The following is a 25,594-nucleotide window of genomic DNA, read 5'->3' on the forward strand; positions in this document are numbered from 1 at the left end:
CTGGGCAGCCATCCTGGTCTCCTGCCGCGCAGGCCCTAGCTCTTCCCCTCTGCAAGGATCTGCTCTCTCTTACTACCCGGCCCTCAAGGAGCGCCTAGTGCTCAGTGCCCTCTGTAGGAAGCTGCCAGGGCTGAGGGGAAATCTAGAAGCCTGGCATTCTCGGACAGGGTTCTTCTGCCCCCTGGTGGCCAGGAACTCCAGCCACCACCACGCCTTTTTTCTCTGCCTGCTTTTTCCCCTTTGCCTCCTGGCAGCAGGGTGCTAGCCGCTGGGGAGCCATTCCCAGGACTGGCTCTCTGGGCCTTCTCTAGGCCAACTCCGTGGTTTGGCTCCAGCCTGGGCCCCTCGCTTCCAGGCCCAGAGCACGCCCAGCCAGCAGGCTGATCCTCAGCAACACGCCACCACCCTTTTTCTCTGCCCTCTTCTTCAAGCCCACTTCCAGCCCCTGGGCTCTCTTCCACCCAGATTTCCAGGGCAAAAGCACATGTCATTGTCACAGTTGGAGGGTGGGCATGTCAGGAAGGCCACAGCCAAAGGGTGCTGGAACCAGAAGATCAGGAGTACACTAGGTCAGGCCATGTAGGAAAGGCATTTTGCTTTTTTATTTTCTGTAAAACTCTGTAAATAAAATACAAAACCAAGGGAGGTGTGATGGGGCAGAGGCAGGATGGCCAGGCCCGGGGCACTGATCTGTGGCAAGTGTGCTGAGCTGAGGCTGGGAGGCACTTGACTGCAGGCACTGACTCTACCAACCCCAAGGGCAACTGAAGAATATATTAGATTTTCTTGGATAGGAATACATGGGGGAGGGGTGTCTGGAACCAGCCCTCACCCTCCCTGCCACCTGGTGAGCCCTGAAAGTGGGGGGATGTGGCACTGAGAGCCAGTGTGTGGGGTTTAGAAGGCTGTGCTGGCCATGCTGCCGGGTCCGAAGATGCGGGGCAGGGCGTCCAGCGACTCTTCTAGCCGTCGGTGGGCAGACTGTCCCTCTTCCCCTGCAATGAGTAAGGATGGAATCAGGAGTAGCCCTGGCCTTGGTCCTCCCACCCTTGACCCCATCTCACCCCTACCCCCATCAGCCAAAATGTCCCAGAACTCTACCTGACCTTTATCTCCCAGCCCCCAGCCTCACCACACTGTTGCAGGCTCCGCCGAGCAGCTTCCCTCACGACTTCTGTGTCCGTCTGGCACAGGTACACCAGGGGTTCAATGCCCTCAGGAGCCTATCAGAGGAGGAAGCACGGAGGTGGGCCCACTGGAGCAGATGAAAAAGCCCAGGGCCCAGGGTTGGGGGCGTCCCGAGGGGAAATAAAGGGGTTGGTTGGCAGGGATCACCTTGATGCAGCCTAAGGCCAGGCAGCCAGCCACTCTCGTCTGCACGTCCTCATCCTCGAGTTGGTTCAGGAAGCACAGTAGGGCCTGGGTAGGGGTAGGAGGGCACTTAGCCAGACACTGGGAACCTGGGACCCCAGCCTTTGCCTTCAAGGGAGCCCTGCCCCGCTCTCACCCTTTCCCGGAAGGCAGGGCCTAGTGACAGGCTCCGGAGCTGGGTGCTGACAGCAGCCATGACCTTGTTGTTGCCATGGACGAGCAGGGTGCTGAGGGCCCGAAGCCCGTCCCTTCGTAGCCGCCCCTCAGGTGCCAACCTCAGGGCCTTGAGCACAACAGCCTGATCATCTGAGTTCAGGTTCTGCACCAGTAACACTGAAAGAAGGACCTTGGAACAATGTAGCAGGGCAAGGAGCTTCCTGGGGTGGGGTCTTCTGTACATTCATGTCCTCATCCAGACCTCAAGGCCCACACATAGTGTCGGGCACTTGGTGATCAGGGCTACTGCCTCACCTTCCTCAGCCGTCTCCGTCACATAGGCCTCCATAGCGGGGCTGTCCAAGGTTTCCACGTAACTCCAGAACTGGAAGACAGTGAGCTGCTCTCCAGGGCCTGGCTGGGGCCTCCTGGGCAGCTTCTGCCCCAGCATATCCTCCAGAAACTTGACACACACTGTGGGAAGCAGTGCCAAAGACCTCAGGGTTTGGATGGACCCAAGCCCTTAGAGGAAAGAGTGCTCCCACCTCAGGCTCAGGTCCAGGGGCCCCTTGTCCAAACCCTACCCATCTGGGTCCTCTTGCACCAAGGCACAAGCCTTTGCTATTTCTTCTCAATGCTCAGCTCAGCACGTCTGTGTGAGCTGACCTGGCTTTCCCTGCGGTCCCATCACTGGGGATCTGAGAAGGGAGGGCAGAGGGGGCAGGTAGGCAGCCTACTTACCAGCCTCAGCTAAGCCTGGCTGGCGCAGGGAGAGCCGGGCACCATACTGATTGCAGAAGGTGAGGAGCACCTGCTTCACAGGGCAGATGAAGGGGCTAAGTCCCTCTGTGCACTGGTCCCAGAAGGTCAGGAAGCCAGGCCGAGAGGCTGAGAACTGCACCACTGTGAGGAGGTGCAAGAGACCGTCAGCAACCGAGTAGGCAGGTGGGCAGACAAGTGTAGGTGGCGAAGAACAAGGAAGGAGCTTCAGGGCAGTCACCAAGCCAGAACCCACAGGGGCTTTACCTTCCTGAGCAGAAGTAGCAGGGATTTCCCACCGCCTGCTTAGCTCGCATACCACCTCGAGCACTCGGGCCTCCCGCAGCAGTCGCTCCAGGGCCCATGCCTCCTGACAGCGTAGGGGCCCAAATGTGCCCAGTTTCTGGAGAATAGGGGTGGCCAAGTAGCTCAGATCTCAGGATAGAACTTGGGGAGAGTGAAGCCCAGGGACTACAAGTCCCAGCATGCATTAGGAGAGATTAGAGGGAGCCAGAGTGTGGGAGGTGTTCAGTAAGAGCCAGATGCCAGGGACCTGGGGCATTGGGGATGGAACTCAGAGCAGGTGTGGAGAGTTCCCTGAGGTAAAAGGAGTGTAGGGGGGAGGCCACTAGTCTCACCAGCAGGAGGCGGCTGCAGTAGTACAGGTGCTGGACCAAGGCAGTGTCCAGAGCTGGACACTCCGTGCTGAGGGGGCGGGCACTGGGTGAGTTGTGGCCGTCTTCAGCCTTAGGCTCCAGGCTGCTTGGGGGCCTGAGAGAAAAATTGTGGCAACCCTCTTAGGAGTACATATCACCATCTGGTCACCACTGTATTTTCATTAAGCCCCCCCGCCCCCGCCCCCCCCCATCCCAGAAGGGAAGAACAGACGCACAGACAACAGACAGACAATGGGTAAGTTCACGGAGAACTTCCAGGAGAAAGGGGCTGGGACCAGCAGGTGGTAGCAGTGGTGTTCAGAGTCCATCTGCTCTGTGCCACATCCAGCTAGGACTGTGGGGTTGCAAGGGGATGGTCTATGCAATGTGAAATGCAAGGGGTTGTGGCCCAAGGGGCTCAGGGCACAGGGCTGTGACCTGGGCAGCAGCAGATGGAGGAGGGGCTGGGCATGACCCTCAACTTGGAATTTTCAAAGGCCACTTGGTCACAGAGAGCTGAGGGGCCAGGCTCTCCAGGATAGCCATGGGGAGTGTCTGAAAGGGCTCACGAGCGGATGGGGACTGGTGAGGGAAGCAGGCATTGCAGGGCAAGCAGACATTGCAGGGTGGTCAGAAGCACTAGGGATAGATGGGGTTAGAAACAGGGCATCAAGGACACATGAGGCGTACATGGGAGGGATAAACAGATGCACCCACAAGCAAGTCCACCCCTCCTGTCCACTTCCAGTCTGGCTGCACTACTCATATGCTCCACCTGGCCCCACCTCACCTTTCTCCTTTCTTGCCTTACTCCTTCACCTGGACTCACCTCACTTATTCCCCCTCACCGAACCCCATCTCACTTAGCCCCCGTCACCTGTCTCCAGGACCATCGTTGTCTTCATCTTCATCCTCATTGAGGAAGCTGAAGCTCTCCAGGGCATGCTCCACAGTGATGCTAAGACTGGAGGCCCGGCTGCGAGTCAGGCCTTGTCTCTGCTGCGGTTGTGAAGGGAGTCAGAGCTGTTGCCACAGCCTGGCTGCCCTTCCTGTGCTGCCACAGCCCAACCCGGCCCTCCTTACCATGAGCAGACTCTCCAGGCGGATCACCTCCTGCTCCAGGCCCTGCAGCTCTGGGAACTGGCCACGATAGTCATCCAGAGCAGCCATTAGGGCCCCCAGTGCCTCCTCCAGCCTCCTGTCTCCAGCTCCTCCCGTTGCTCCTGGAACTGGGGCCTGGGCAGTCGTGGCCGGGCTAAAGTCTGAATGCTGGGGCCCAACGGTTAAGGGTGAGGGAGGGGGGCTTGGGTTCTGAAGGATGGGCTCTGGGGGGTCTGGGGAAGGGCATGTAAGGGGTTCCAAACTGGAGCAGGCAGGGCTTGGGTGGGAGGTGCTTGGGGCTATGGGATCTGCCTGAGTGCAGGGAGTGGAAGCTGGATGGCTATGGGACAGTGGGTTGGGGTCTGTGTGTGCAGAGGGGCTGGGGAGCGTGGCAAGGTCTAGAGAAGTGGAAGGGTTTACAGTTATAAGGGTGGGGCTTGTGACAGGGTGGGTGGGGCTTCTGGTGGTCTGGACTGGGTCCTTAGCATCGGTGGTTGGACTTACAGTAGTGTGAGTTGACATACTGGCTTTGTGAGTAGGGCTTGTGGTAGTGTGGGTGGAGCTTGTGGTGGTATGGGTGGGGCTTGTGGTGGTGTGGGTGGGGCTTGTGGTGGTGTGGGTGGGGCTTGTGGTAGGCTGGGCTGGGCTCTGGGCACTTGGTGTAGGGCCTGGAGTAGTGGGGGTAGAGAGTATGGGCTTGACGGTGGGGCTTGTGACAATATTTGTCAGGTTTGTGACAGTGTGGCTAGGGCTTGTGGTCTGGACTGAGCTTGTAGTGTTGGGGCTAGGGCCTGTAGTAGTGGGGGTAGAGAGTATGGGCTTGATGGTGGGGCTTGTGACAATATTTGTCAGGTTTGTGACAGTGTGGCTGGGGCTTGTGGTCTGGACTGGGCCTGTAGTGTTGGGGCTAGGACCTGCAATAGTGAGGGTAGAAAGCACTGACTTGTGGGTGGGACTTGTGGTCTGGCCTGAGCCCATGGCAATGGGGGTAGGGCCTGTAGCAGTGAGGGTAGAGGACTTGGGCTTGTGGGTAGAGCCTGTGGCAGGGTGAGTGACACTTGGAGCACTGCTGGTAGGGCTTATGGCACTACAGGTAGAGCTTGAAGTGGTGTGGGCAGGACCTGGAAGTTCAGGAGAGCTACAGTCTGGAGTCTTGTGGAGAGAGTTTAGATATACAGATGGGACAGGGTCTGTAGATGTGTGAGCAGGGCCTATTGCACTGAGAGTGGCAGAATGTCCAGGGTCCAGGGCAAGAGGGTCGGGACCAGGATGCTCCCTGTGGGTGGGATCTGGGTGTGCAGGTGGGTTAGGTCCCTGGCTTTCTAGGCCCTCAGCCTCTACTGAAGCTTCAGCCAAGGCAGCATCCACACTGGCCTCACTGATGTGGCTGAGAGTCCGGCTGTAGGGGGCATGCCCATTGGCCAGGACTGGGGCCATGGCCCCCTCCTCATCCGTGGGCCCGGAGGTGGGGGTCTGAGGCCTACGGAAGGCAACTTGGATGGGCAGAGGCTCAGGCTGCTGCACCAGGGGCTTTGGGGCTGAGGAGTGGCGGGCAGTGCCCGAGAGCTGCGGACTGGATGAATCGTCCGAAGATTCGGATGACAGGGACCATGCTGTCCCATTCTCCAGCTCCTCCTGCCGCCTCAGCATATTCTGGGAGAGAGGAAAGGGCATTTCAGGACCATTTTCAGACCCCTGGGGGATGGTGGGGCCTGAGCCTGGGTTGTGACTCACATAGAAGGCCTGTTCCCGAAGCGAGGGAGTGTCTGGTGGGCTCTGGCTATAGGTGGAGAAGCGCTTGGTGACTGTGGAGGCCTTGTTGACAGTAGAAGCAGCTGAGGGCTGGTCATCTTTGTCGAAGGGGCTGGGGAGGAAAGAGGCTGTTAGCAGATGCCATTGGCTCCTGTCCCTGTCCCCAAGCTCCTCAACCCCACCAACCTCCATGTGACTTCCAGGCTGAGTTTGATGGTGCCGAGGTCATTGATGTCCACAGCCACAACCTGGGGCAGGGCGGCAAACAAGTCCTTGGTCTCGCAGGAGACGCTGCCTACAACCACGTGGTTGGCCAGGCCCTTCAGCTCTGTCACCTGTAGCCAAGAATGCATCATAGGGTCACAAGAGTGTAGAGGTCATGAGATCATGGGACATCAAAAATCTGAATTTGCATAGAGGTTTTGCAATGGTCATGGGGTCATGAGGAGGTTACAGGGATGGGAGTTCTCTGGGTAATGGAGCCATGGAAGCCTGAAACACATTGTGAGCATGGGGATCAGAGAGGTCTAACCTTGTAGTCATTGAGGTCATGGGGATCACAGCCTCATGGGGACTTAGGGGGTCAAATAGGCACAGGGTCAGAAGATCATGGCATCACATATTCACAGGGCCATGGAGCCAGGAGGGGTGGGTCACAGGGTTGTAAGGGTCAAAAGGGGTTCACAGGGTCCTGGAGTTACAGGATCATGTGTCCTGTGGTCCTGGGCAGAGACATTAACCTTGATGGACAGGAATTCCGTGAGCAGAGGAAGAAAGACGGTTTCCTCACTGTCCCACACCTGCTTTCCACTACCCTCAATGCGGCCCCGTAGTTTCCAGCGCTGACGCCCGTATTTCATGCAGATCTAAGGGAACAAGCAGGATGAGGCAGCCCTTGGTGTTGTGACCCTGCCATCCCAGCCCTTCCCTGCACATCCTCATACCTCATACTGATCACCCACACACAGCCTGGCGAAGCCAGCCAGTCCTGGGAGTGGAGGAAAAGAAGAGCCATGTTGAGGGAGGGGTCTCAGGCACACACTTCCCTCTCCCTGCTACCGGTCTGCCCCCACCACTCAGTACCTTTCATCCGGAGATGGAACTCTCCCAGCTGTGCCTCCAGCTCACTCTCCAGCAGACACATGCTCTGGGAGGGACAGGCAGGGACAGGAGAGGGTCAACAATAAGTCCCCTCTCACCAGCTCTGCCACACCCTGAGCCTCTGCCTCCTGGGCACCCATCCCTCACCTCTGTGTACTCTCGATGCCCACGCGTGGCCTCGGCCAAGCTGTCCCGGGCCTCACGGCTCCCTGGGGACCCGGTGGTGTAGGCACGGACCATGTTGTAGGCACCATCCCGGAGACGCCGCTGGACACAGTATGCCTCATATAGCTCGTCGATCTGGGCAGGTGAGTGGAGTGGCAGTGGGGGGATTGAGACTCACTACTGGCGTTGCTCACCCAGGGCCTAGCACCCCCATCTCCCTAAAACACCCAACCCCAAACCCCGCACATGTATTCATGCATGCTGCACATGTACCTTGCTGGCATGGAACTCCAGCCGTCGCATGAAGCGTTCAATGGACTTGACTTGCTGGGGGAGAGGTGTGTCAGGAGGAGCCTGAAGCCCAGGGCCCTTTATCCTCCCCCATGGGCCAACCTCTTCCAACACCATTCTCTATATACTCACCTTGTCTAAGTCATACAGGAAGCCCTGCAGGGAGAGATGAGAGGGAGCACTTAGAAGGTATAGTATGTGTTCCAGCAGGGCACCTGCTACTCAAACCCATCTAGCTCCTCTCCTTTTTTTTTTTTTTAATGTATTTTTATTGATTTTAGAGAAGAAGAGGGAGGGAGAGAGAGATAGAAACATCAATGATGAGAGAGAATCACTGATTGGCTATCTCCTGCACAGCCCCTACTGGGGATCGAGCCTGCAACCCAGGCATGTGCCCTTGACTGGAATTGAACCTGGGACCCTTCAGGGACCAGGCCAATGCTCTATTCACTGAGCCAAACTGGCTATGCTGGCAGGCTAGCTCCTCTCCTTTACAGCCTTCCTCCCCCTCACACCATAATCCACAGCCACTCCAGTCAAAGCAGGAATTGACCAACCTTTCCACATGCCTGAACTTTGCTGGGTACTGGTGAAAAGCTATGGTCCCCAAGACCCCTCCAGCACCCTTCCCCCCATTTCTTCCCTGGGGTCCCTCCCTTAGCCCACTCCCTTTCCTGCAAACCCTGCAACCCCTAGGAAGAGTGCTCTGTGCCTCATGCGTGGTTCCCTCTACCAGGGAACTCCTATTCATCCTTCAAAACCCAGCAGAAGCGTCTCCTCCTTTGGGAAGCCCTGAGCTGTTCCCTAGGAAGAACCATGGCTCTCCCTCAATACCACTACAATATAATCTCCTGTTATTCATGTCTGTGGGGGTCCACCCACCCCACTGGAAGCTCACATGGGCAGGCACTGGGTCCCAGGGCAGAAAGTGCACAGTCTGCAGAAAGTGCACAGTCTGGGGAATGTGGGGATAGAAACTTCCCCAACCTTTCTTTTTTTATATTTTATTGATTTTTTTACAGAGAGGAAGGGAGAGAGATAGAGAGTCAGAAACATCGATGAGAGAGAAACATCGATCAGCCGCCTCCTGCACATTCCCCCACTGGGGATGTGCCCGCAACCCAGGTACATGCCCTTAACCGGAATCAAACCTGGGACCTTCCAGTCCACAGGCCGACGCTCTATCCACTGGGCCAAACCGGTTTCGGTCCCCAACCTTTCTTTAATATCCCCTTTTCTAGTCACACCTAGACCAAGTCAAACCAGAAAACAGCCTTGATGTCACCCAGGGCTGGCCCTGCCCAGTCCCCCGTCCCCCGCGCCCCCCCCCCCCCCCCCCCACTACAAGGGCAAAAAGCATTAGTAGTCCAGGGCATCCTCACCAACCCTTCACTCACCAGGCGGGAATTCCTCTTGGATTCCTTTATCTGCACTTGGAGTTTCTCCTGCTCCTGCTGGTGTACTTCCAAATAGGCCCTGGGGAAAGGGGTGACAACAAAAATTAGCTTACCTCTACAGCCTCCAGCTGCCCAGGGCGCGGGCAGTGGGGAGAGGGCGTGAGGCTGGGGAAGGTTCCCACTAGCAGAAAGAGGACAGGGGCTAGGGAGGGAGTTGCTTACGTCAGGCCCCGCTTGAGCGCAGCGTACACCAGGTCCAGCCGCTCTGGCTGCGGGACCTTGGGGGCTGGGTGCGCCACTGCAAACATCCTGGACACTCGAGAGAGCGCAGGGGCCTTCCGCGGGGGCCCCGGGGGACTGAAGGCCGGGAAGCTCCTGAAGAAGAGGCCGCACTCAGAAAGGGCCAGGAAGGAATCCCCCAAACCCTCACTGCACACTCAGCTCCAACCCAGTCCGACCCTCTTGACCCCATCAGCCCCCCTCTGCTGCGTACCTGGGCCCCCGCTCGTGGCTGCCGAGGACGCCTGCGAAGGACTGGCTCCTATTGACCCGGGCGCTGAGCAGGCGGCGCTGCGGCCGCACCGACAGGGACATCATGGAATGAGTCCGCGCGGGGCTCCCTGGGGGTGGCGAGGGCGGGTGTCCAGCGCCAATCGGGCCCTTGAACCCCCACCCCGCGGCCCGTCCTCCGTATCCTATTGTTGCCGGACACGGCCTGACGACGGGAGTCCGACAGCCCCGCCGGCCACTGCGCTAATGACAGGGCTGCCTCGGGCGTCTGGGCCTTGGACTCTGCGTGGCCTCGGCTCGGCCCCCACTTCCTGCAGAGGTGCAGGCTCCGCCCGCCGCAGGGGGCAGGAAGGGGGGTCGCGCGGGGACCCTCCCCGGGCTGGGAAGGGGCAGGAAAGGGGCGGGGCGCGCGAAGAATGTGCGGAAGCGCCTGTTTACCCGGGGGCGGGGCAGACTCCGCAGCCCTGCCCCTGGTCTCCCCCCAAAGTGGACCAGGAGCTCCGCGCCCGCACCCAGTAAGGCCGCTGGAGGTCACCTGGCGGGGCGGGGTGCACGCTTTGAGCCCAGCGGAGCTGCCCGACAGGCCCGGCCGGCGCGGGTTTGGCTCCTGCGACCCGCCCGCTCCGGGTAAGCTGCTCCCTTCCAGCTCCCATCGGTTCCCAGGCGCCCAGACGCCAGGGCCCTCCCGGCGCCCAAAGCCGGGGGATTCCCAGAGTGGGGGGCAGTGCCGAGAAGTGCCCCGCCCCCTTCACTTTCCAGCGACTCCGACCTGGAAACTGAGTCACAGACGCTTTCGACCGCGCCCTTAGCAGGAAGAGATCTGCCATGGACCCCCACCCCTCCCCGGAGAAACACGCACCCCTAGCCCCCAGAATTCGGCCCACACCCCGTGGAGCTAGCTCCTGAGCCTTCGCAACCCCACGCCGGGTCCTACCTTTCTTCTTGGTGTTCATGGTGGGTCCGGGACAGCCCCCCACGCCCCGCGCTTGTTCCCACGCCCCGTGTCCCCGCCGGACCGGGGCCACTCGTCGCCCGCCAGGCTGGGCTGCGCGCTCGCTCCCAGTGACTGGCTCCGGCTTCAGCTCTTCTCGGCGCCGCCCCCCGCCCAGTTCCTGCCGCCTGACTCAGCCCGCCGGGATGGGGCGGGACGGGCGGACCAGGGGGGCACCCGGGCCTCGGCCTGCCCCGCCTCTGGGAGGGGTGCCTGGAGGTTCCCCTCCGAGAGGGGACTGGCGGGGATCTTCACGGGTGGGATCAGCAGTGTGGGTAAAGGGAGTTAAGCCCTGAATATGGAAGGATAAATAGAATGAGGACACTGAGTGCAGGCTGCATTGGGCGCAGTTTGGCATAGGGGGCTCACAGCGTGGCTGTAGAGGCGTGTTGAAAAAGGGCTGAACACACAGAGGGCTGAGAGTTGGGGTTCTGAGTGTGAAGGCTAGAGAGTGGCAGCTGCGTGGAGGGGCTGTGCCGATGGAGGGCATACAGTCAGGCGCTGACCATGAGGGGTCAGAGAGGCTGAGAAGGCAAAGGAGCTAAAAGTGTGGGATATTCTGTGTTGCTGCCCGGAGAAGGAAGCAGAGAAAGAACTGGGTACAGCCCCATGCACCCCAACCCCCGCCCATCGCCCACAGAGGGGGTGCTCAGTCTGGGCACTCTCCCTCCCCACCACCCCAGGTCCCAGGCAAGAGAACCCACTGTCCAGGCAGGGCCTCCTGTCTAACAGAAGCTGCTTCCTAGGGCGGAGCCCCGTCCTGGCCTCCAGCTCCCATGGGCCAATCCCCTTAGTGTGAGCCCTTTCCTGGCCCAGTAACTCTTCTTTGAAAACCCCTTGTTGCCTAGAGGTGGTAGCTCAGTGGTTGAGCACTGACCTATGAACCAGGAGGTCACAGTTCAATTCCTGGTCAGGGTATATGCCCAGGTTGCAGGCGGCAGCCAATCAATGATTCTCTCTCATCATTGATACTTCTATCTCTCTCTTTCCCTCTAAAATCAATTTTAAAAAATAATTAAAAAAAGAAAGAAAACCCCTTGTCCACCTCCAACCAGGATAGAGGCCACCATGCCTAGGGTCCACTGGGCATCCCATGTCCTCAGAGGGGCAGGTGCTCTTCCATCTCAAGCATTCTTGCTCCTTGATGCTTAGTTCTGTTGCACTGGGCTTCCTTTCTCCCCAAGAAGCTAGGGTGGACTCAGGCATCTACATTTCCAACAAGCCCACCAGCCCTCTATAGATTCAGATGCCAGATGTCCAAGGACCCCCGTTTGAGAAATGCTATCGCCTATTCCCTTCTTGAAAAATAGGTGCTATGCACCCTACATCAGCAAATATGCACTCAGTGAACTGCCTGTCCAACATTGGCCTCTGCATCCTTCAGCTCCCCGCTCCCCAGCCACGGGAACACCCCAGCCTTATCACCTGGCTCCGGAAGGCCCCTTTCCTCAATCACAACCACACTGACTACAACCTTCAGACTCTCCGTCACCCCCACCTCACCTGCTTCTACCTGAGACCTCTGGGGCTCTCAGCTGATTTATTCAACTATTCACTGAATGACAACCCTGGGCACTGCCCCCGACCCAGGGAAGAGGGCCCACATGACTCCAGCATGTGCCAGTAACTGGAGATATAGCCGGAATTGCACAGACACCACCCTGCACAGAGCTCACAATCCGCCTCTGCTTTCTTTCCCTCTGCCAGCTCCCTCCTACCTTCTCTTCCCTACCTTCCCTGCACACCCTTCTCCCAGCCTGAATCCACAGCCATGACTCGTCACTCGCCTGCTGCTAATATCTCCAGCACTCTGTGCTTCTTCCTACCTGGCAGAAACCAACCCTGGACAACCTGACTCCCTGACTTCTCTGCACCTGCACACAGGCTGGCAGGAGCTGCCAGAGGCCTTGGCCCAGCAGCTGAGCTGGAACTACAGAGCAATTCTCAACCTCGGCCGGGCTCTCATTTCCCGCTGGAGAAATCCTAGTCAACTCTCTCCCTTCTCATAGGAGAGTTTCAGACGTTCTCCACAGGCCTCAAACAAATGCAAGTCACTCCCACATAAAAAATGAAAACAACCCTGGCAACTACCCAAATGGCCATCAGTTGATAACGGAATGCTCTACAACAAAAAGAATAAACTACATGCAACAATATGGATGAATCTTACAGATATGATGTGATGCTGAGTGAAAGAAGCAAGACCACAAGAGAAGATATAGATATGATTCCTCTGATGCGAAGTTCAGAAATGGGCCAAACTCATCTATGGTTATAGAAATCAGAATAGTAGTTACCCTTGAGAATAGTAGTTACCCTTGAGGGCTTCCAGGGAGGTGCTGATGTTCAATTTCCTAATCTGGGTTCTATTTCCTAATCCTATGTAGTTGTGTTCCCTTGTGAAAATGTATCGAGCTGTACCACTGAATGTGTCCGTTCTGTATGCATATTATATTTCAAATCAAGCTGACTTTAAATAAATAACTACACAAAGAAATGAGACCCTCTGTGGACCCATGATTTTTTTCTAGCAACCCCACCCCTCACCCCCTTTCAGAGCCAAGTTTACGGAAGAGATGTGTGCTTCCATTCCCTCTCCACACCACCCCCCCCTCTTCTCATCCTGGACCGCCTTCTGTACCCACCACTCCCTGACTGGTCTGGGCGAGGTCACCAGTGCCTCCCTGCTGCTGAATCCAGTGTCCAATGTTTAGTCCTTATTCTGCTTGATCTCCGCAAAGCTTTTCACTCTGTGGCTCTCCTCCTCTTCCGTAAGCCCTTCCTTCCCTTGAATTTCAAGAGGCAACATGCCCCTGGTCTACCGCCGCTCTCTGGCTGCACATCTTATTTTCCCACAGAGGATCTGTCTTTCTCCCCATCCCCAACTGGGGCTCATTCTTCCCACCCTTGGGCTGTGTACACCTCCCACAGTTCAATGCCATCTAAATGTTGCCAGCTTCCTTATCTCTTCTTTGTCCAAACTGCTCTTCTGAGCCTCAGGCCTGTGTTTCCAACTGCCTGCCTGTTGTCTCCCCGAAGCTGAATGACAGTGCGGAGTGGGCTTATAGGGATGTGCTGACTTGGTAAGTCCCAAACTGAATTCACCACTTCCCTCCACTGTCTATTGACCCAGTTCCATGAGACAGAAACTAGGAGTCATGCTGGATGCCTCAGTTTCTGTTACCCTCCACATCCACCAAGCCACCACCTTCTGCCATCTCTGGATCCTGCCCCCGTCTCCTCTACCCAACAAGTAGAATTCAGGTCCAAGCTACACCAACTCTCACCTAGAACCCTACTGCAGTTTCTTAATGAACTCCCTGTCTCCACTCTTACCCGTAATGATCCATTCTTTTTCAGAGAGAGCAGACAGGAGGGAGGGAGAGAAACATCGATGTGTCTCTCTCACATCAACTGGTTGCCTACCGCAAGTGCCCCAACCAGGGGCAGGGAGTGAACCTACAACCAATGTACACGCCCTTGACTGGGAATCAAATCAAATCTGTGACCCTTGGGTGCACAGGCCAGCACTCTAACCACTTAGTCACACAGGCCAGGTTGATCTATTCTTTATTCAATAACAATAGTGCTCTCCTTAAAATTCCAGTCACCTGACAATGCCAAAAACAGTGCTTTACCTAGTGCTTTCTATAGGCCAGACACTACACCAGTGATGGCGAACCTTTAGAGCTCGGCGTGTCAGCATTTTGAAAAACCCTAACTTAACTCTGGTGCTGTGTCCCATATGGAAACTTTTTGATATTTGCAACCATAGTAAAACAAAGATTTATATTTTTGATATTTATTTTATATATTTAAATGCCATTTAACAAAGAAAAATCAACCAAAAAAATGAGTTCGCGTGTCACCTCTGACACACGTGTCATAGGTTCGCCATCACTGCATGACACCGTAATTGACAAACATCATTTCATTTAATTCTAGCACCAGCCTTATGGGTATGTCTTATTAGTCCCATTTCATAGATGAGAAACCTGAGGCTAACTGGCTATGGGCAAGACATTCCTTCACCTCTTTGGTCTTCGGATACCCCTCTGTTAAACGAGGGTAACAATAATAATAACAACAGCTCTGTCACAGGGCTATTGGGGGAATGAAATGATATACTTTCCTCCATAAGGGGTGCTTGGGGAAGGCAGAATTGCATGTGAGGTAGGGAAATTGGGGTAGACACACTACCACACTGAAAACACACAAATATTAATTGTTGTTATTAACAGTTATTAACCTGCCCAAGATTACACAGCTGGTAAATGGCAGGGCCAGGATTCAAACTCAGGAGGCCGGACCGCAGGACTCGCTAAATCTTTAATGTCCCTCTATTCTGACTCTTGTGATATATCCATGGGTAACTTCCTGCTCCAAAGATAAAGTCCAAACTCTCTAACATGACCCACAAGACTGACACTTTCCTCAGATACCTTCAATCACTCCTCCCCTCACAGTCCCCTGCTCCCCCCATGGTCTTTCTGCTCCAGCTCCTGAGATTCTCTCTCAATACCTGCAAGGCTCTTCAGCATTTGAGCAGCACCCCCCATTGCTCCTCTATGCTCTTTCAATTACTTTCGCCCTGACCAATTTCCCTCTCCTTTTTCAAGTCTTACCCTATGACTTCTTCCTCCAGGAAGTCTGCCTGGGGTTGGTTCCCCTTTTAGGTATCTCATAACTTCTCCCTCTGATCCCTGAGGCCACATAACTAGGTCTTCAGTTCTCCTTTAGGGTCTGTCTTCCAACCAGACTGTGAACTCTGGAGATTGGGGCCTGTCGGTTTGGCTCACTGCAGTACTCTCTGGGCCTGAAGGAGGGGGGGTGGGAGGGGGGTGGGCTGAGTGAACTGAGCTGCCCAGACACAGGAACAGCAGATCCTGAGCTATTGGAGGGGTAGATTTCAAGTCTGGCCTACCCTAACTCCCATACCCCACATACAAGCTTCCCTGTCCCTTCCCCACTTTCTCATATCAGCAAGTAAGTTTCTACTCCCTGGGATGGGGCAAGGTAGGGGTCCCCTGGAATTCTGGAACTGAGTGGGTGGGCTAGATCAGAGCATGCTGAATGTCCCATCGATTTTCTTTCTCTGACTCAGTCTTTGCTGCCACCAACCCAGCCCTGTCGTCCCACAGGGACCAGGATTTATTACTGTTGGTCCAGACTCCTCCCAAGTGACTATCGGCATATCCATCTGAGTGACCATTTCATGGGGTGGATTGGCAGGATCTCCCTCTGCTGCGGGGAAAGGAAAGAACTGAATCCCTTGAGCCGGGGGTTGGCTGACAAGAGCCAGTGGATTCTCTGGACTCACACCAGCCCTGCAGTCTGCTCTGGACATGGGAAAGAACCCAGGTCCCAAAGGTGACAGGGCCTGCAGTGGAGCTCTGGCCACCTTCATGACTCCAGATCCTGCGACCCCCAATGCCCTCTACACACCCAAACTGGTGTACTTGTGTGAGACAGGAGGTCCCACCACCTGCACGGCTCAGTTCAGCGGTTTGCCAAGCCAATCAAACCAGGCCAATCGCCTCTTTGGAAGTCCCATTCCAGCCCCGCCCCACTGCCCAGCCACGACAGCCCCGATTGAGGTAAACAGAAGCTAAAAATAACCCGGGCGAGGGGGGCTGCAAGGGAGAATGGGGACCCTCCTGGGCCTGCCCCGGTCTCCATGGCAATGCCCCAAACCCGGTTGCTGACGTCATGCCAAACTGCTGGAGCAGGGAGGGAGAGGGGCGCAGCACGGCCTGGGACCCCCCCACCCCGGAACCAGGCGGAGGCAGCCTGGTGGCCTCACTTCCTGCCGGCCCCCTCCCTAGTCAGCTGGTCACATTCCCCAGCCGGCAGGCTTCATGCTGGAAGCCTAGCGGCTTCCTGGGGCCAGCGGCGTGGAGTCCCAGGCTCTGCGAGGGGTTGTCCTGACTCAGCGGCACCCTACCCGCCAGCTTTTCCACCCGGGAGGAACCATCCTGGCACCCTGCGTGTTCCTCCCTCCCCCACTCAAGTTCAGGCTCCCAGCTCTCTGGCTGTTGCCCCAACAGGATCCAGGACTCAGAGTGAGGGTTGAAGTGGGAGCTAAGTCGAGCCTCCTAGTGTCTTGCTGGAGTATTTTGTACTTCACTCTCTGGTTCTCATCCTCCTCCCTCCCCCCCTTCTCCCCCTCCTTGCCACGGAGGTGGATAGTACGTGCAGAGGCAAGAATTTTAATTCCCACCTCTCCAAACCAGCTGTGTGACCTTGAGAATGCTACTTAACCTCTCTGGGCCTGTTTCTGCATCTGCCAGATTGCCAGAACCCTCCAAGAAGGCTGTGGGGGCGCTGAATACTACAGACCCCGGGCCAGGCCCCACTGATGGTGCCTGGGCACCGTTATTGTTATATGAGACTGCACCTAGAATGTGCTCACCAGCCAGCCTGAACATCCTTTAGGAGCAACCGGTAGAACTGGCCTGGAAGGGTCAATCTCAGAAGTTGCACTCAGGCCTCACCGGGGAGAAGAGGGTGCTGAGACGGAACTCATCCCTGGTGAGCAGCCCCTTCCCCAAACCAGTTCTGCAGGGTGTTCAGGCCTGGCTGCTTGCAGAGACCCCACACCAGCCTCCAATTCCCAGGGACAGGGTCTGTTCTCCCACCGCGCAGGGGCGATCCTCTCCGGCTTCAGCCGCACCGGGTTGGGCGGAAAGCCCGGGCCAGGCTCGGACACCTCGGGCCAGGCCCCAAAGCGGCTTAGGTCGGTCGGTGGGGCCGGGAAGATGAGCTCATCTTGGAGGCCGACTTGGACCCCTTTTCGCCTCCTCCCCATTCCTAGCTCAGCCTCTCCAGTGGCGAAGGCAGCGGGGCTCCCGGGAAGCGACCGTGCCAGGGCCCAGGCTGGCGCCGAGGGCCCGCCCTCAGGCCTGGCCCGCTCCAGAGCCCGGGGCACCGGCCGCCTGGGACTTGCTGTGGGTTGGAAGGAGGCAGCTCCGGGCGCGGTAGGGCCGCAGGCGACGGCTTTTGTGGGGCGAAGCTGCGTCCTCCGCGCCCAGGGGGAGGGGAGGAAAGACACCGCGCGGCCCGGGGCCCGGGTATGGGGAACAGGGCCGCAGCCAGGGCAATAGATCCGGGACCTACGGGGCGGCGCTGGCTGGGGACTGGGGGGCAAGAGGGGGGGGGGCATCGGACCCGCCGCTCCAGCCCCCACCCGGACCACGGCTCCCGGAAACGGCGGGGACACTCACATGGCGGAGCTGGGCTACGCGGACCTCGCGCTCTCTCCGCTGCCTGGCCTGGTCGCACCGCAGCTGCCGCTGTCGCCGCGGCCGGCGCCCGCCTCTCCCAGCACCCGCCGCCCTGCAGCCCCGCTCCTCCCCCGGCCCGTTGGGCCCCACCCACTGCGCTCCCGCAGCTCGGGCACCCCCGAAGGCGCCCACTGCTGGCTCCGCCCTCTGGGCTAACGGGGCAGCCGGTGGCCCGCGGAGTCCACCAGCCTGCGGGTAGGCGGGACCCTGGCGGACGTCAGGGTGGCCAGAGCGCTCGGGATCGGCGGGAACAGGGCGGCTCTACGGGCACCGCTGGCCAAGGCAGTCCCATTGCTTCCCACTCATACCCCCAAACCGGGTTCGTCCGAGAGCCCCACTTGCTGGTGCCCGCCTCAGATTCCATGGCCTCTAGAGACTTTTCAGCACCTCTTCTCCCCACCCCCAACCCCCAATCTGTGACCGCCTGAAACAGTTCCTGGGGCGGCCGCTGTTGGGTTGGGTTGGTTAGAGGAAGGAATCAGGGCCAATTTCAAAAGGGGAACAGGGAGGCCTGAATCCTAGCCTTGGACCCCTTCAGCCATGCCTTCTGGGCCAGCCTCGGTTTCCCTGCTGTGGAGGCAGGTTGCCGCCATCTGGGCTCTGAGCCAAGCCAGGCAGTCACCATTCATTGGGTAAGACATCCAGGGAGTCTTAGGTCTTGCTCTTAGCATGGATGAGTTATCCGGGCCTGGGGCACATGTTGGCCACCGGGGCCAGAGCCCAGTCCTTTCCCATGAGGGGTGTGGAACCCTGATGGCTGTCCACCAGAGCGGGTTGAGGTGGAGCTGAGAGCTGACCCACACTGGTGTCAGAGGGCCAGCTCCACTCCCCCACCCCTCCCATCGATCAGACACCACCGGCCCTCTCCAACCTGGATGCTCTGGGCTGGGCCCCTGGGCCACTCAGGCTTTAGGTCTGTAGTCCTTCACCTTCAGAGGCAGCACAGACACGCCCAGGAGTGGTCTGAGGGACTTTAACAGGTTCCTGAACAGCCTGGCTGGTGTGGCTCCGTTGATTGGGCTTTGTCCCATGCACCAAAGGTTGCTGGTTTGATTCCCAGTCAGGGCTCGTGTCTGGGTTGTGGGTTTGATCCCTGGTGGCAGGTGTGTGGGATGTTTCTCTCTTCTCCCTCTTTTTAAAAATGAATAAACTATCCTTTAAAAAGAAAAAAGAGGTTCCTGAATATACTCCTGAGAGGTGGGGCAGGGGGAGACCTCAGAGGCTCTCAGCTCTGATCCTCTCCCTCACCAGTTCTTACCAGAGACACACTTCACCTTCTCCCGGCTCTCAGGCCCTCCTCCTCTTTTCCCTTGTCAGCACTCCCTTCCCTGTAGTCTTAAGCCTGGGGATTGATTGCTTCCAGGGACTGGATTCTTTATATCTCCCCCCGCCCCCGCCCCCCCCCCCCCGCCCGCAAGATACTAGTATAATCCAGTCTCAGGGCTTCCATCCACCCAAAGCTTTCCTGTGTGCCCAAGAGCCTTCTGTTCCAGAGCTTCTGGATGACACACTGGATCTCATGACCTTCCCCAGAAGACTCTTCTTCCTTTGTCCTCATGTCTACAAAGCACTCGTGAGCCACATACTGGACCCCTCCAGAGCTGCCCGAACTGACACCCATTGGCTCCTGCCATCTCTAAAATCATCTCAGCAAGGCATCCTCTGACCACTGTCTCTGAAGACAACCTCTCCTTGTTATGATCTGTCCCCATGTCCTGTGGACTCATGCCTTCGTGTCAGTCATTACCACCAGGCAGCATGCATGCCCATGTGTGCTCACGTGCCTAAACCTACCTCCCTCCAGTCTCTAAGATGTGCGGGGGCAACAGCAATGGACATCCCAGTCACCACTGTTTCTGGCTCACAATGGGAGTTTAAGCAATATTTTGCCCTGGACGGGTAGCTCAGTTGGTTAGAGCATGGTCCCTATATGCCAAGGTTTCAGGTTCCATCCCCAGTCAGGGCACATACAAGAATCAACCAATGAATGCATAAATAAGTAGAACAGCAAATCTATGTTTCTCTCTCTTCTTCTCTCCCTTCCTCTCTCCCTCCCTCTCTTCCTCTTTCTCAATTAAAACATAAATATTTTTTGAATGAGTGAGTTGTATGAGTAAATGCATGATGTCCTCCTCCCTGACCCTCACATTCCTTCAGCCTCCTAGTTCTGTTGATCCAGCCTCCTTAATATGTTTCGAATTCATTCCCTCCCCCCTTCACCTCCCACTACCAGTACTCTGTTGTTTATTAATTTATTTACAAATAGCCACTGAGCACTCAGGGCTGGGCAGCATGCTGGCCCCTGCTGTGGCATAGCTGTCCCCGTGCCATCCCTGTGCTGACTGTGGAACTCTTTCTCAGTCTGGAATTCCAGGATTGTACTTCCAGAAAATTCCCACTTTTAATGGATGCTTCCCTCACCTTTCATAGTCAATTAATCACTTTGTCCTGTGTCTGGCCACGTCTCTGCATTGTCACAACGAGTACCTGGGCCAGAGTGGAAGTCACTGGGCTTCATGGGGAAAAGAAGGACGTAGATCCCAGCCGGTGTGGCTACGTGGTTGAGCGTCAGCCCATGAACCAGGAGGTCATGGTTAGACTCCCCGTCTCCCGGTCGGGGCACATGCCTGGGTTGCGGGTTCGATCCCCAGTGGGGGGCGTGCAGGAGGCAGCCAATTGATGATTCTCTCTCATCATGGATGTTTCTGTCTCTCCCTCTTCATTTCTTTCTGAAATCAATAAAAAATATATATATATTTTTAAAAAAGACCTGTGTCGCCGAAACCGGTTTGGCTCAGTGGATAGAGCGTCGGCCTGCGGACTGAAAGGTCCCAGGTTTGATTCCGGTCAGGGGCATGTACCTGGGTTGCGGGCATATCCCCGGTGGGAGATGTGCAGGAGGCAGCTGATCGATGATTCTCTCTCATCGATGTTTCTAACTCTCTATCTCTCTCCTTCCTCTCTGTAAAAAATCAATTAAAAAAAAAAAAAAAAGAAGAAGTGGGAGGACAGAGGTGAGGCCACCTGGACCCTGCCTATGGGGGCTCACTGATCAGGGCAGGTACCTCCCAGAGTCTCTGCACCTCCTGTATCACCGAATGAGTGTGTGTGAGATCATGATTGTGTCTGTGTGCACGTTTGTGTGTGTGTGAGAGAGTGAGTGTGCTGGTTAGGAAGGCTTTGTAGGGAAGGAGCCCTTAACATGGCAAGTTGTTGGGGCACCATAGGCAGGCAGAGGATAGATTTTTGGAGGAGTGTCTGGGGTAGAGAGTGCAGTAGAGTTTAAGGCATGGGAGCGAGCAGCAGCCTCTCTTGCTGGCAGGAACAAGAGCTCACTGTGGCTGGAGAATTGTGTGAGTCTGTGTTGGGGATACGGCCAGTCATGAGAGGCCCTGGGAACTGGCTGAGGAACATGAATTTTACCCTCGGTGATGAGGAACCTGGGCTTTAAGCTGGGGAATTTTGTGGTCACATGTGTGCTTTGCAAGGGTCACTCAGGCAGTGCATGGAGGGGGCAGGTAGGGCAGAAAAAGGCTGCTATTATTTTCCAGCCAAGGTCATGGTGGCCTTGGAGAGGGAATGGAGAGAGGAGACATTTAAGAGATGTCCAGGAGGCAGATGGAGGGCTGGGTGACTGATGGGATGTGGGGTCTGGAGTGGGAGGCAGCCCAGATGATGCCAAGGTTTGGGGCCTGGGTGATGGGTGTATGTTGTTTTTCTTTCTTTCTTTTAATGTATTTTTATTGCTTTCAGAGAGGAAGGGAGAGGGACAGAGAGATAGAAGCATCAATGATGAGAGAGAATCATTGATCGACTGTCTTCTGCATGCCCCCCACTGAGGATTGAGCCCGCAACCCGGGCATATGCTCTGTTGGGAATTGAACCCTGACCTCCTGATTCATAGGTCAACGCTTAACAGCTGAGCTACACCAGCCAGGCGGATGCTGGTGTTTTTCAATGATGTGGGGAGGTCTGGAGGATCAAGTTAGGGGAAGGTGAGTGGTCAGTTTGGGCAGGTGGTATCTGAGGGGGCTGGGGACCATCCATCTAGGATGAGGTGTTCAGAAGGCAGCTGGACATGTGGGTCCTCTTCCCACACGCGTGCTGACTGGTGCCAGGGATCAAACCTGCAAACGAGGTACATGCCCTTGACTGGAAATCAACCCTTTGGTGCATGGGGCTGATGCTCTAACCACTGGCATGTGTGGGAGGCAACCCGTCGATGTGTCTCTCTCACATCCACGTTTCTTTCTCTTTCCCTCCCTCTACCTCTCTCCCTTCTACTCTCTCTGAAAAAGCAATGGGAAAAAAATCCTCAGGTGAGGATTAAAAATAAATAAATAAATAAATAAATAAATAAATAAATAAATGTAGTATTTTCAGGATGTCAAGTGCAAACTACCCTTTCACCCTTCAGTTCCACTTCAAGAAATTTATTCCAAAAAGTTACACAGGCAAGAAAAGATCTGTGTTTGAGGGTGTTGATTATTGGCTTGTATAATCAGGGATCAAGGGGTGACAACCCTCGTGACCATCAGCGGGATACAGAGGGCTGAAGGAGGTTCGTGCATACCCTGAGATGCTCTGTGAGCACTGAAAAAGGATGGCAGGCATAGACTGAGCACCTACTATGTGCCTGCCTGGCATCATTCTGCATGCCGGGGTCACAGAAGCAGGCTAGACAGGCAAGTTTACTCTTGAGGAGTTTACACTCCAGCCAAAGTAGACAGATAATAATCAAGTTAACATATTAGTAAGACGTCTTCAGAGAGAGGAAGAGTTGTGGAGAAAATAAGCCAGGTGATGTGACGTGGAGTGATGGGGCTGAGGAGCCACTTTAGTCAGGGTGGGCAGGGCAGGCCTCTTTGAGACAGTGATATGGGAGCTGAGATCTGAATAACAAGAAGGAAACGGTCACTGAATAATCCGGAACAGCAGGGGCAGGGGACAACATCTCGAAGATGAGCTGGCTGTATTTGAGTCATGTGGAAAGAAAGGAGGTCTCAGGGGTGGCAGGGTCCGGTCAGGTAGGGGAGGGAGAGAGGGTTTTATATCTGAGTAGGGGAAGGTGCTCAGCACAGTAGAGACAGAGGGGAGACCACACCCGAAGGGCTGCCTGTTCTGTAGCGGAGCCTCCTCAGGTCAGATCTGCATCGTCTGACCCTGAGAGCTGTCAGGAGGCTGATCCCCTGCCAGCAGTGGCCAGCTCTGGGCACTGTCATTTCACCTGGTTTTGTTTTCTTCTTTGTGTTTACTTACACTAAAGAGTGGTTTGCAATGAACATGTCATTGTCTTCAAAGACAACATGGCCATTACGTACTTATTCCGGCATTTCCAGGCTGGTCCCTGCACTCGTCCAGGGTCGACAGGCTCAACAGGTGACTTCCCTGGGGACTCTGCCCCAGGCTGGGCTGGGCCTGTCATTGGCCCCGACTGATCCAGCTTTGGCCTCCAGGGGGACCTTTGAGCAGGGCGGTGCTGGTGTGGGGCGACTGTGTCCCCGCGGGCTGGGCCAGGCGTCCTTCCTTCCTTCCTGACTCCTTTCTCCTAAGGGACAAGTGGGAGGGACGTCGGTGCCCCTCCCAGGTCATGGGATGAGCTGCTCCCCTGGGACCTTTTCAGAATGGGGGAGGGGCCTCCTGACAAAGGCTACAGTGTGTGGTGTGTGATTTATTTCTGAGTTCCTACCGCTAGGAGAACTGTTCTGACAGAGATTTGGAGGGCATTGTGGTGGGGAGGGTTCTAGCCAAGGGCATCTGCCAATACCCTCCACCATCCAATGGTGACCCTGGGGCAGAGGATCCTCAAACTGGCCCCAGCCCTGCCTCAGCCAAGCCCCAGTACAGCGTTGGCATTTGGCGCCACCGTGTGTGCAGTATCCACACTGCAGTTACAGGCTTCACAAAATACCCCGGGCTCCAGGGGTTGTGCCCTGGCCCCAAGCCGTTTTTCCCTTAATGGATGGTCACTGAAGTGTGCAGTGCACAACCTGTTCAGCCCTGTGTGACAGCCCTGCTCACACTCATTCCCGGTGGCGGATCCCATCACCACCATTAAAACCTCCTCCACACTCTCAAGCCTTTTTGTAAATACTCCCTGACCCTCCACTTCTCAGCCCTCCCCTCCTCTGCCTGTTGCAGGAGTGTTGGATGCAGAGGCAGAGCCATTCCCTCTTCCGAAACTCCCTCTGGCTTCTCTGGCCGCTCCTCTTACACTTCTACCTGCCCCTCTGGCTCTCTTCATGCCCCTCGCGGGCTCCTCGGGGTGTTGGGCCCCTTCCCTCAACCTTGACACTTTTCTCCAAACCATCTCGACAACTCCCAAGGCCTTGTTTTCATCCCCAGAGGGATGCTTGAGTCTCAGCCCACTATCTCTCACTTCATTCCCCCTTAAAATGACCCCTGGGCACCCCAAACTCATTGTGCAAAGTTGACCCCATCTCCTCTCCTCAGAACTGCTCCCCACAAGACCTCACGTTGGTCTGGGTGGCATTTCCTCTCAACCTCCTTCAGCCACCAGGTCTGCCCTGTCCTCCCCAGCCCCACCATCCCATCCTTGGCCAGGGTACCACCTGCACCTTCTGTCTGGCCTCTTAGGGTCCTCGGTTCCACCTGGACTGGTCCATCTTGCACAGGCAGCAGGCTGGGCTCTGCAAATCTGACCCTGTCCCTTCTCAGTTTCCCCTTGGCCCTTTATCTCTGGCCAGTTACTCCCCAGGAGGTCCTAGCTCCAGCCAGACTGAACTTCTTTTTTAAAAAAATGTTTTCTATTGATTTTAGAGAGAGAGGAAGGAAGGGGGAGAGAAACATTGATGTGAGAAACATTGATTGGCTGCCTCCTGTACACGAACCGACCAAAGGATTAAACCCAAAACCTGGGTATGTGCCCTGACCAGGAACTGAACCAGTGACCTTTCAGTGCACAGGATGACACTCAACCAACTGAGCCACACTGGCCAGGGCCAGACGGAACTTCTGTGTTCCCTGAATACACCCGTTTTCCCAAGCCTTCACATCTTTGCACAGGCTGTTCTGGGCATCTTTTCCCTCTTTCCTTCACCTGGCTAACGCCTGTCTACCCTTTAGGCATCAGCTCAGACACCACTTCTGTGAGATACCTTCCCTGGAGCCCAGGCTAGGTCAGGAGCCTCTTCTTTGCTTTCACAATGTCCTCTGCTTCTCGCATCATAGCCTTTGTCTGCAACCCCTTCTGAAAGGGCCACCCACTCTTGGCCAGGGCTCCACACAACAAGGCTAGATCCAGGTTGAGTCACTGTGCCTGATTCTCAGCCTCAGAGGTCCTGAATCTCAAAAGTTATTGAGTGTGGAGAGAGCAAGGCCATGCCCACAGGTCACCACAGTGCCCAGGCTGGGGTGGGACCCAGGACTCTTACCTTCCCCTCCAGGGTTCACCTGTTCCCCCAGATGCCATTGTCAGCTGAGTCAGGATCCTTGAGCGCCCAAAGGCCCTTGACCGGCAGAGAGTTGGCAGGCTCTTGGCCTGTGGGGAAGGCCCCCATCAGCCCGGGCTCTTGAGAGCCCAGGGATCTGGCAGAGACTTTCTCAGCAAAGGGACTGGTATGTGGGTGACCCGGGCCAGCACATCTGAAGAAAGGATTAATGAGAGTTCCTTCTCCCACAGAGCTGTGCAGCGGGAGTGCGGCCTAGATGGCATGCAGGGAGGGCCAGAATTCCTGAAGGGTGGCGGTGGCAGCTGTTAGGGTCCCAGTTAATTACCTCCCACGTCACACAGAAGAGAATGTGCTGAGGTGGGACCTCTCAGACCTGGCCTCGGCCTCTCAGAGCGCGGGTCTCTCCAGGACTGTCCTGCTCCCCACCAGACTGAGGTTGGCAGATCCGCTGGGCATTCCTTCAGGCCTCAGGTCCCTCACCCGACTCCAGCCCAAGGGACCCCTGACTCTCCCCTGAGACTGCTCCGTGGGGTCCCACCTTTGGGCCCTTTCTCTTGCTTGACCTCTGCCTGCTCCATGGCTGGGCCCAGCTCACTTGCTCAGGGAGTTTAGTAAACACTGGTGAATTGAATTGCTCTATAAATAAACA

The 25,594-nt window shown here is 56.3% G+C and overlaps 1 protein-coding gene and 1 long non-coding RNA gene across 6 annotated transcripts; one reads left to right on the plus strand and one right to left on the minus strand.

Annotated features, from left to right (window-relative positions):
- Positions 1-580: 580 nt before the first annotated feature.
- RIPOR1 (RHO family interacting cell polarization regulator 1) lies at positions 581-25,088 on the minus strand. Of its 5 annotated transcripts, none has more exons than XM_059667752.1 (22): positions 24,928-25,088; positions 9,243-9,369; positions 8,972-9,124; positions 8,750-8,828; positions 7,485-7,508; positions 7,335-7,388; positions 7,044-7,196; positions 6,879-6,942; positions 6,740-6,783; positions 6,536-6,661; positions 5,982-6,130; positions 5,778-5,907; positions 4,026-5,696; positions 3,820-3,941; positions 2,925-3,057; positions 2,554-2,689; positions 2,269-2,430; positions 1,843-2,001; positions 1,508-1,704; positions 1,336-1,419; positions 1,133-1,223; positions 581-995 (listed from the first exon to the last, which is right to left on the minus strand). In XM_059667752.1, the coding sequence occupies exons 2-22, from the start codon at positions 9,344-9,346 to the stop codon at positions 898-900; spliced, it is 3,933 nt and encodes a 1,310-aa protein (XP_059523735.1). In that variant the 5' UTR covers positions 9,347-9,369; positions 24,928-25,088; the 3' UTR covers positions 581-897. The 5 variants fall into 5 exon arrangements, with proteins under 5 accessions (XP_059523735.1, XP_059523736.1, XP_059523734.1 ...); XM_059667753.1 differs by lacking the exon at positions 24,928-25,088 and adding an exon at positions 17,474-17,631; XM_059667751.1 differs by lacking the exon at positions 24,928-25,088 and adding an exon at positions 10,194-10,876 and having other exon boundaries at positions 3,820-3,938.
- On the plus strand, positions 9,369-12,750 carry LOC132217466 (uncharacterized). Its single transcript, XR_009448898.1, has 2 exons — positions 9,369-9,886; positions 11,635-12,750. It is a non-coding gene; the product is annotated as an uncharacterized LOC132217466 (long non-coding RNA).
- Positions 25,089-25,594: the final 506 nt, after the last annotated feature.

The sequence above is a fragment of the Myotis daubentonii genome, chromosome 15 (assembly GCF_963259705.1).
Source record: "Myotis daubentonii chromosome 15, mMyoDau2.1, whole genome shotgun sequence".
NCBI classification, from domain to species: Eukaryota; Metazoa; Chordata; class Mammalia; order Chiroptera; family Vespertilionidae; genus Myotis; species Myotis daubentonii.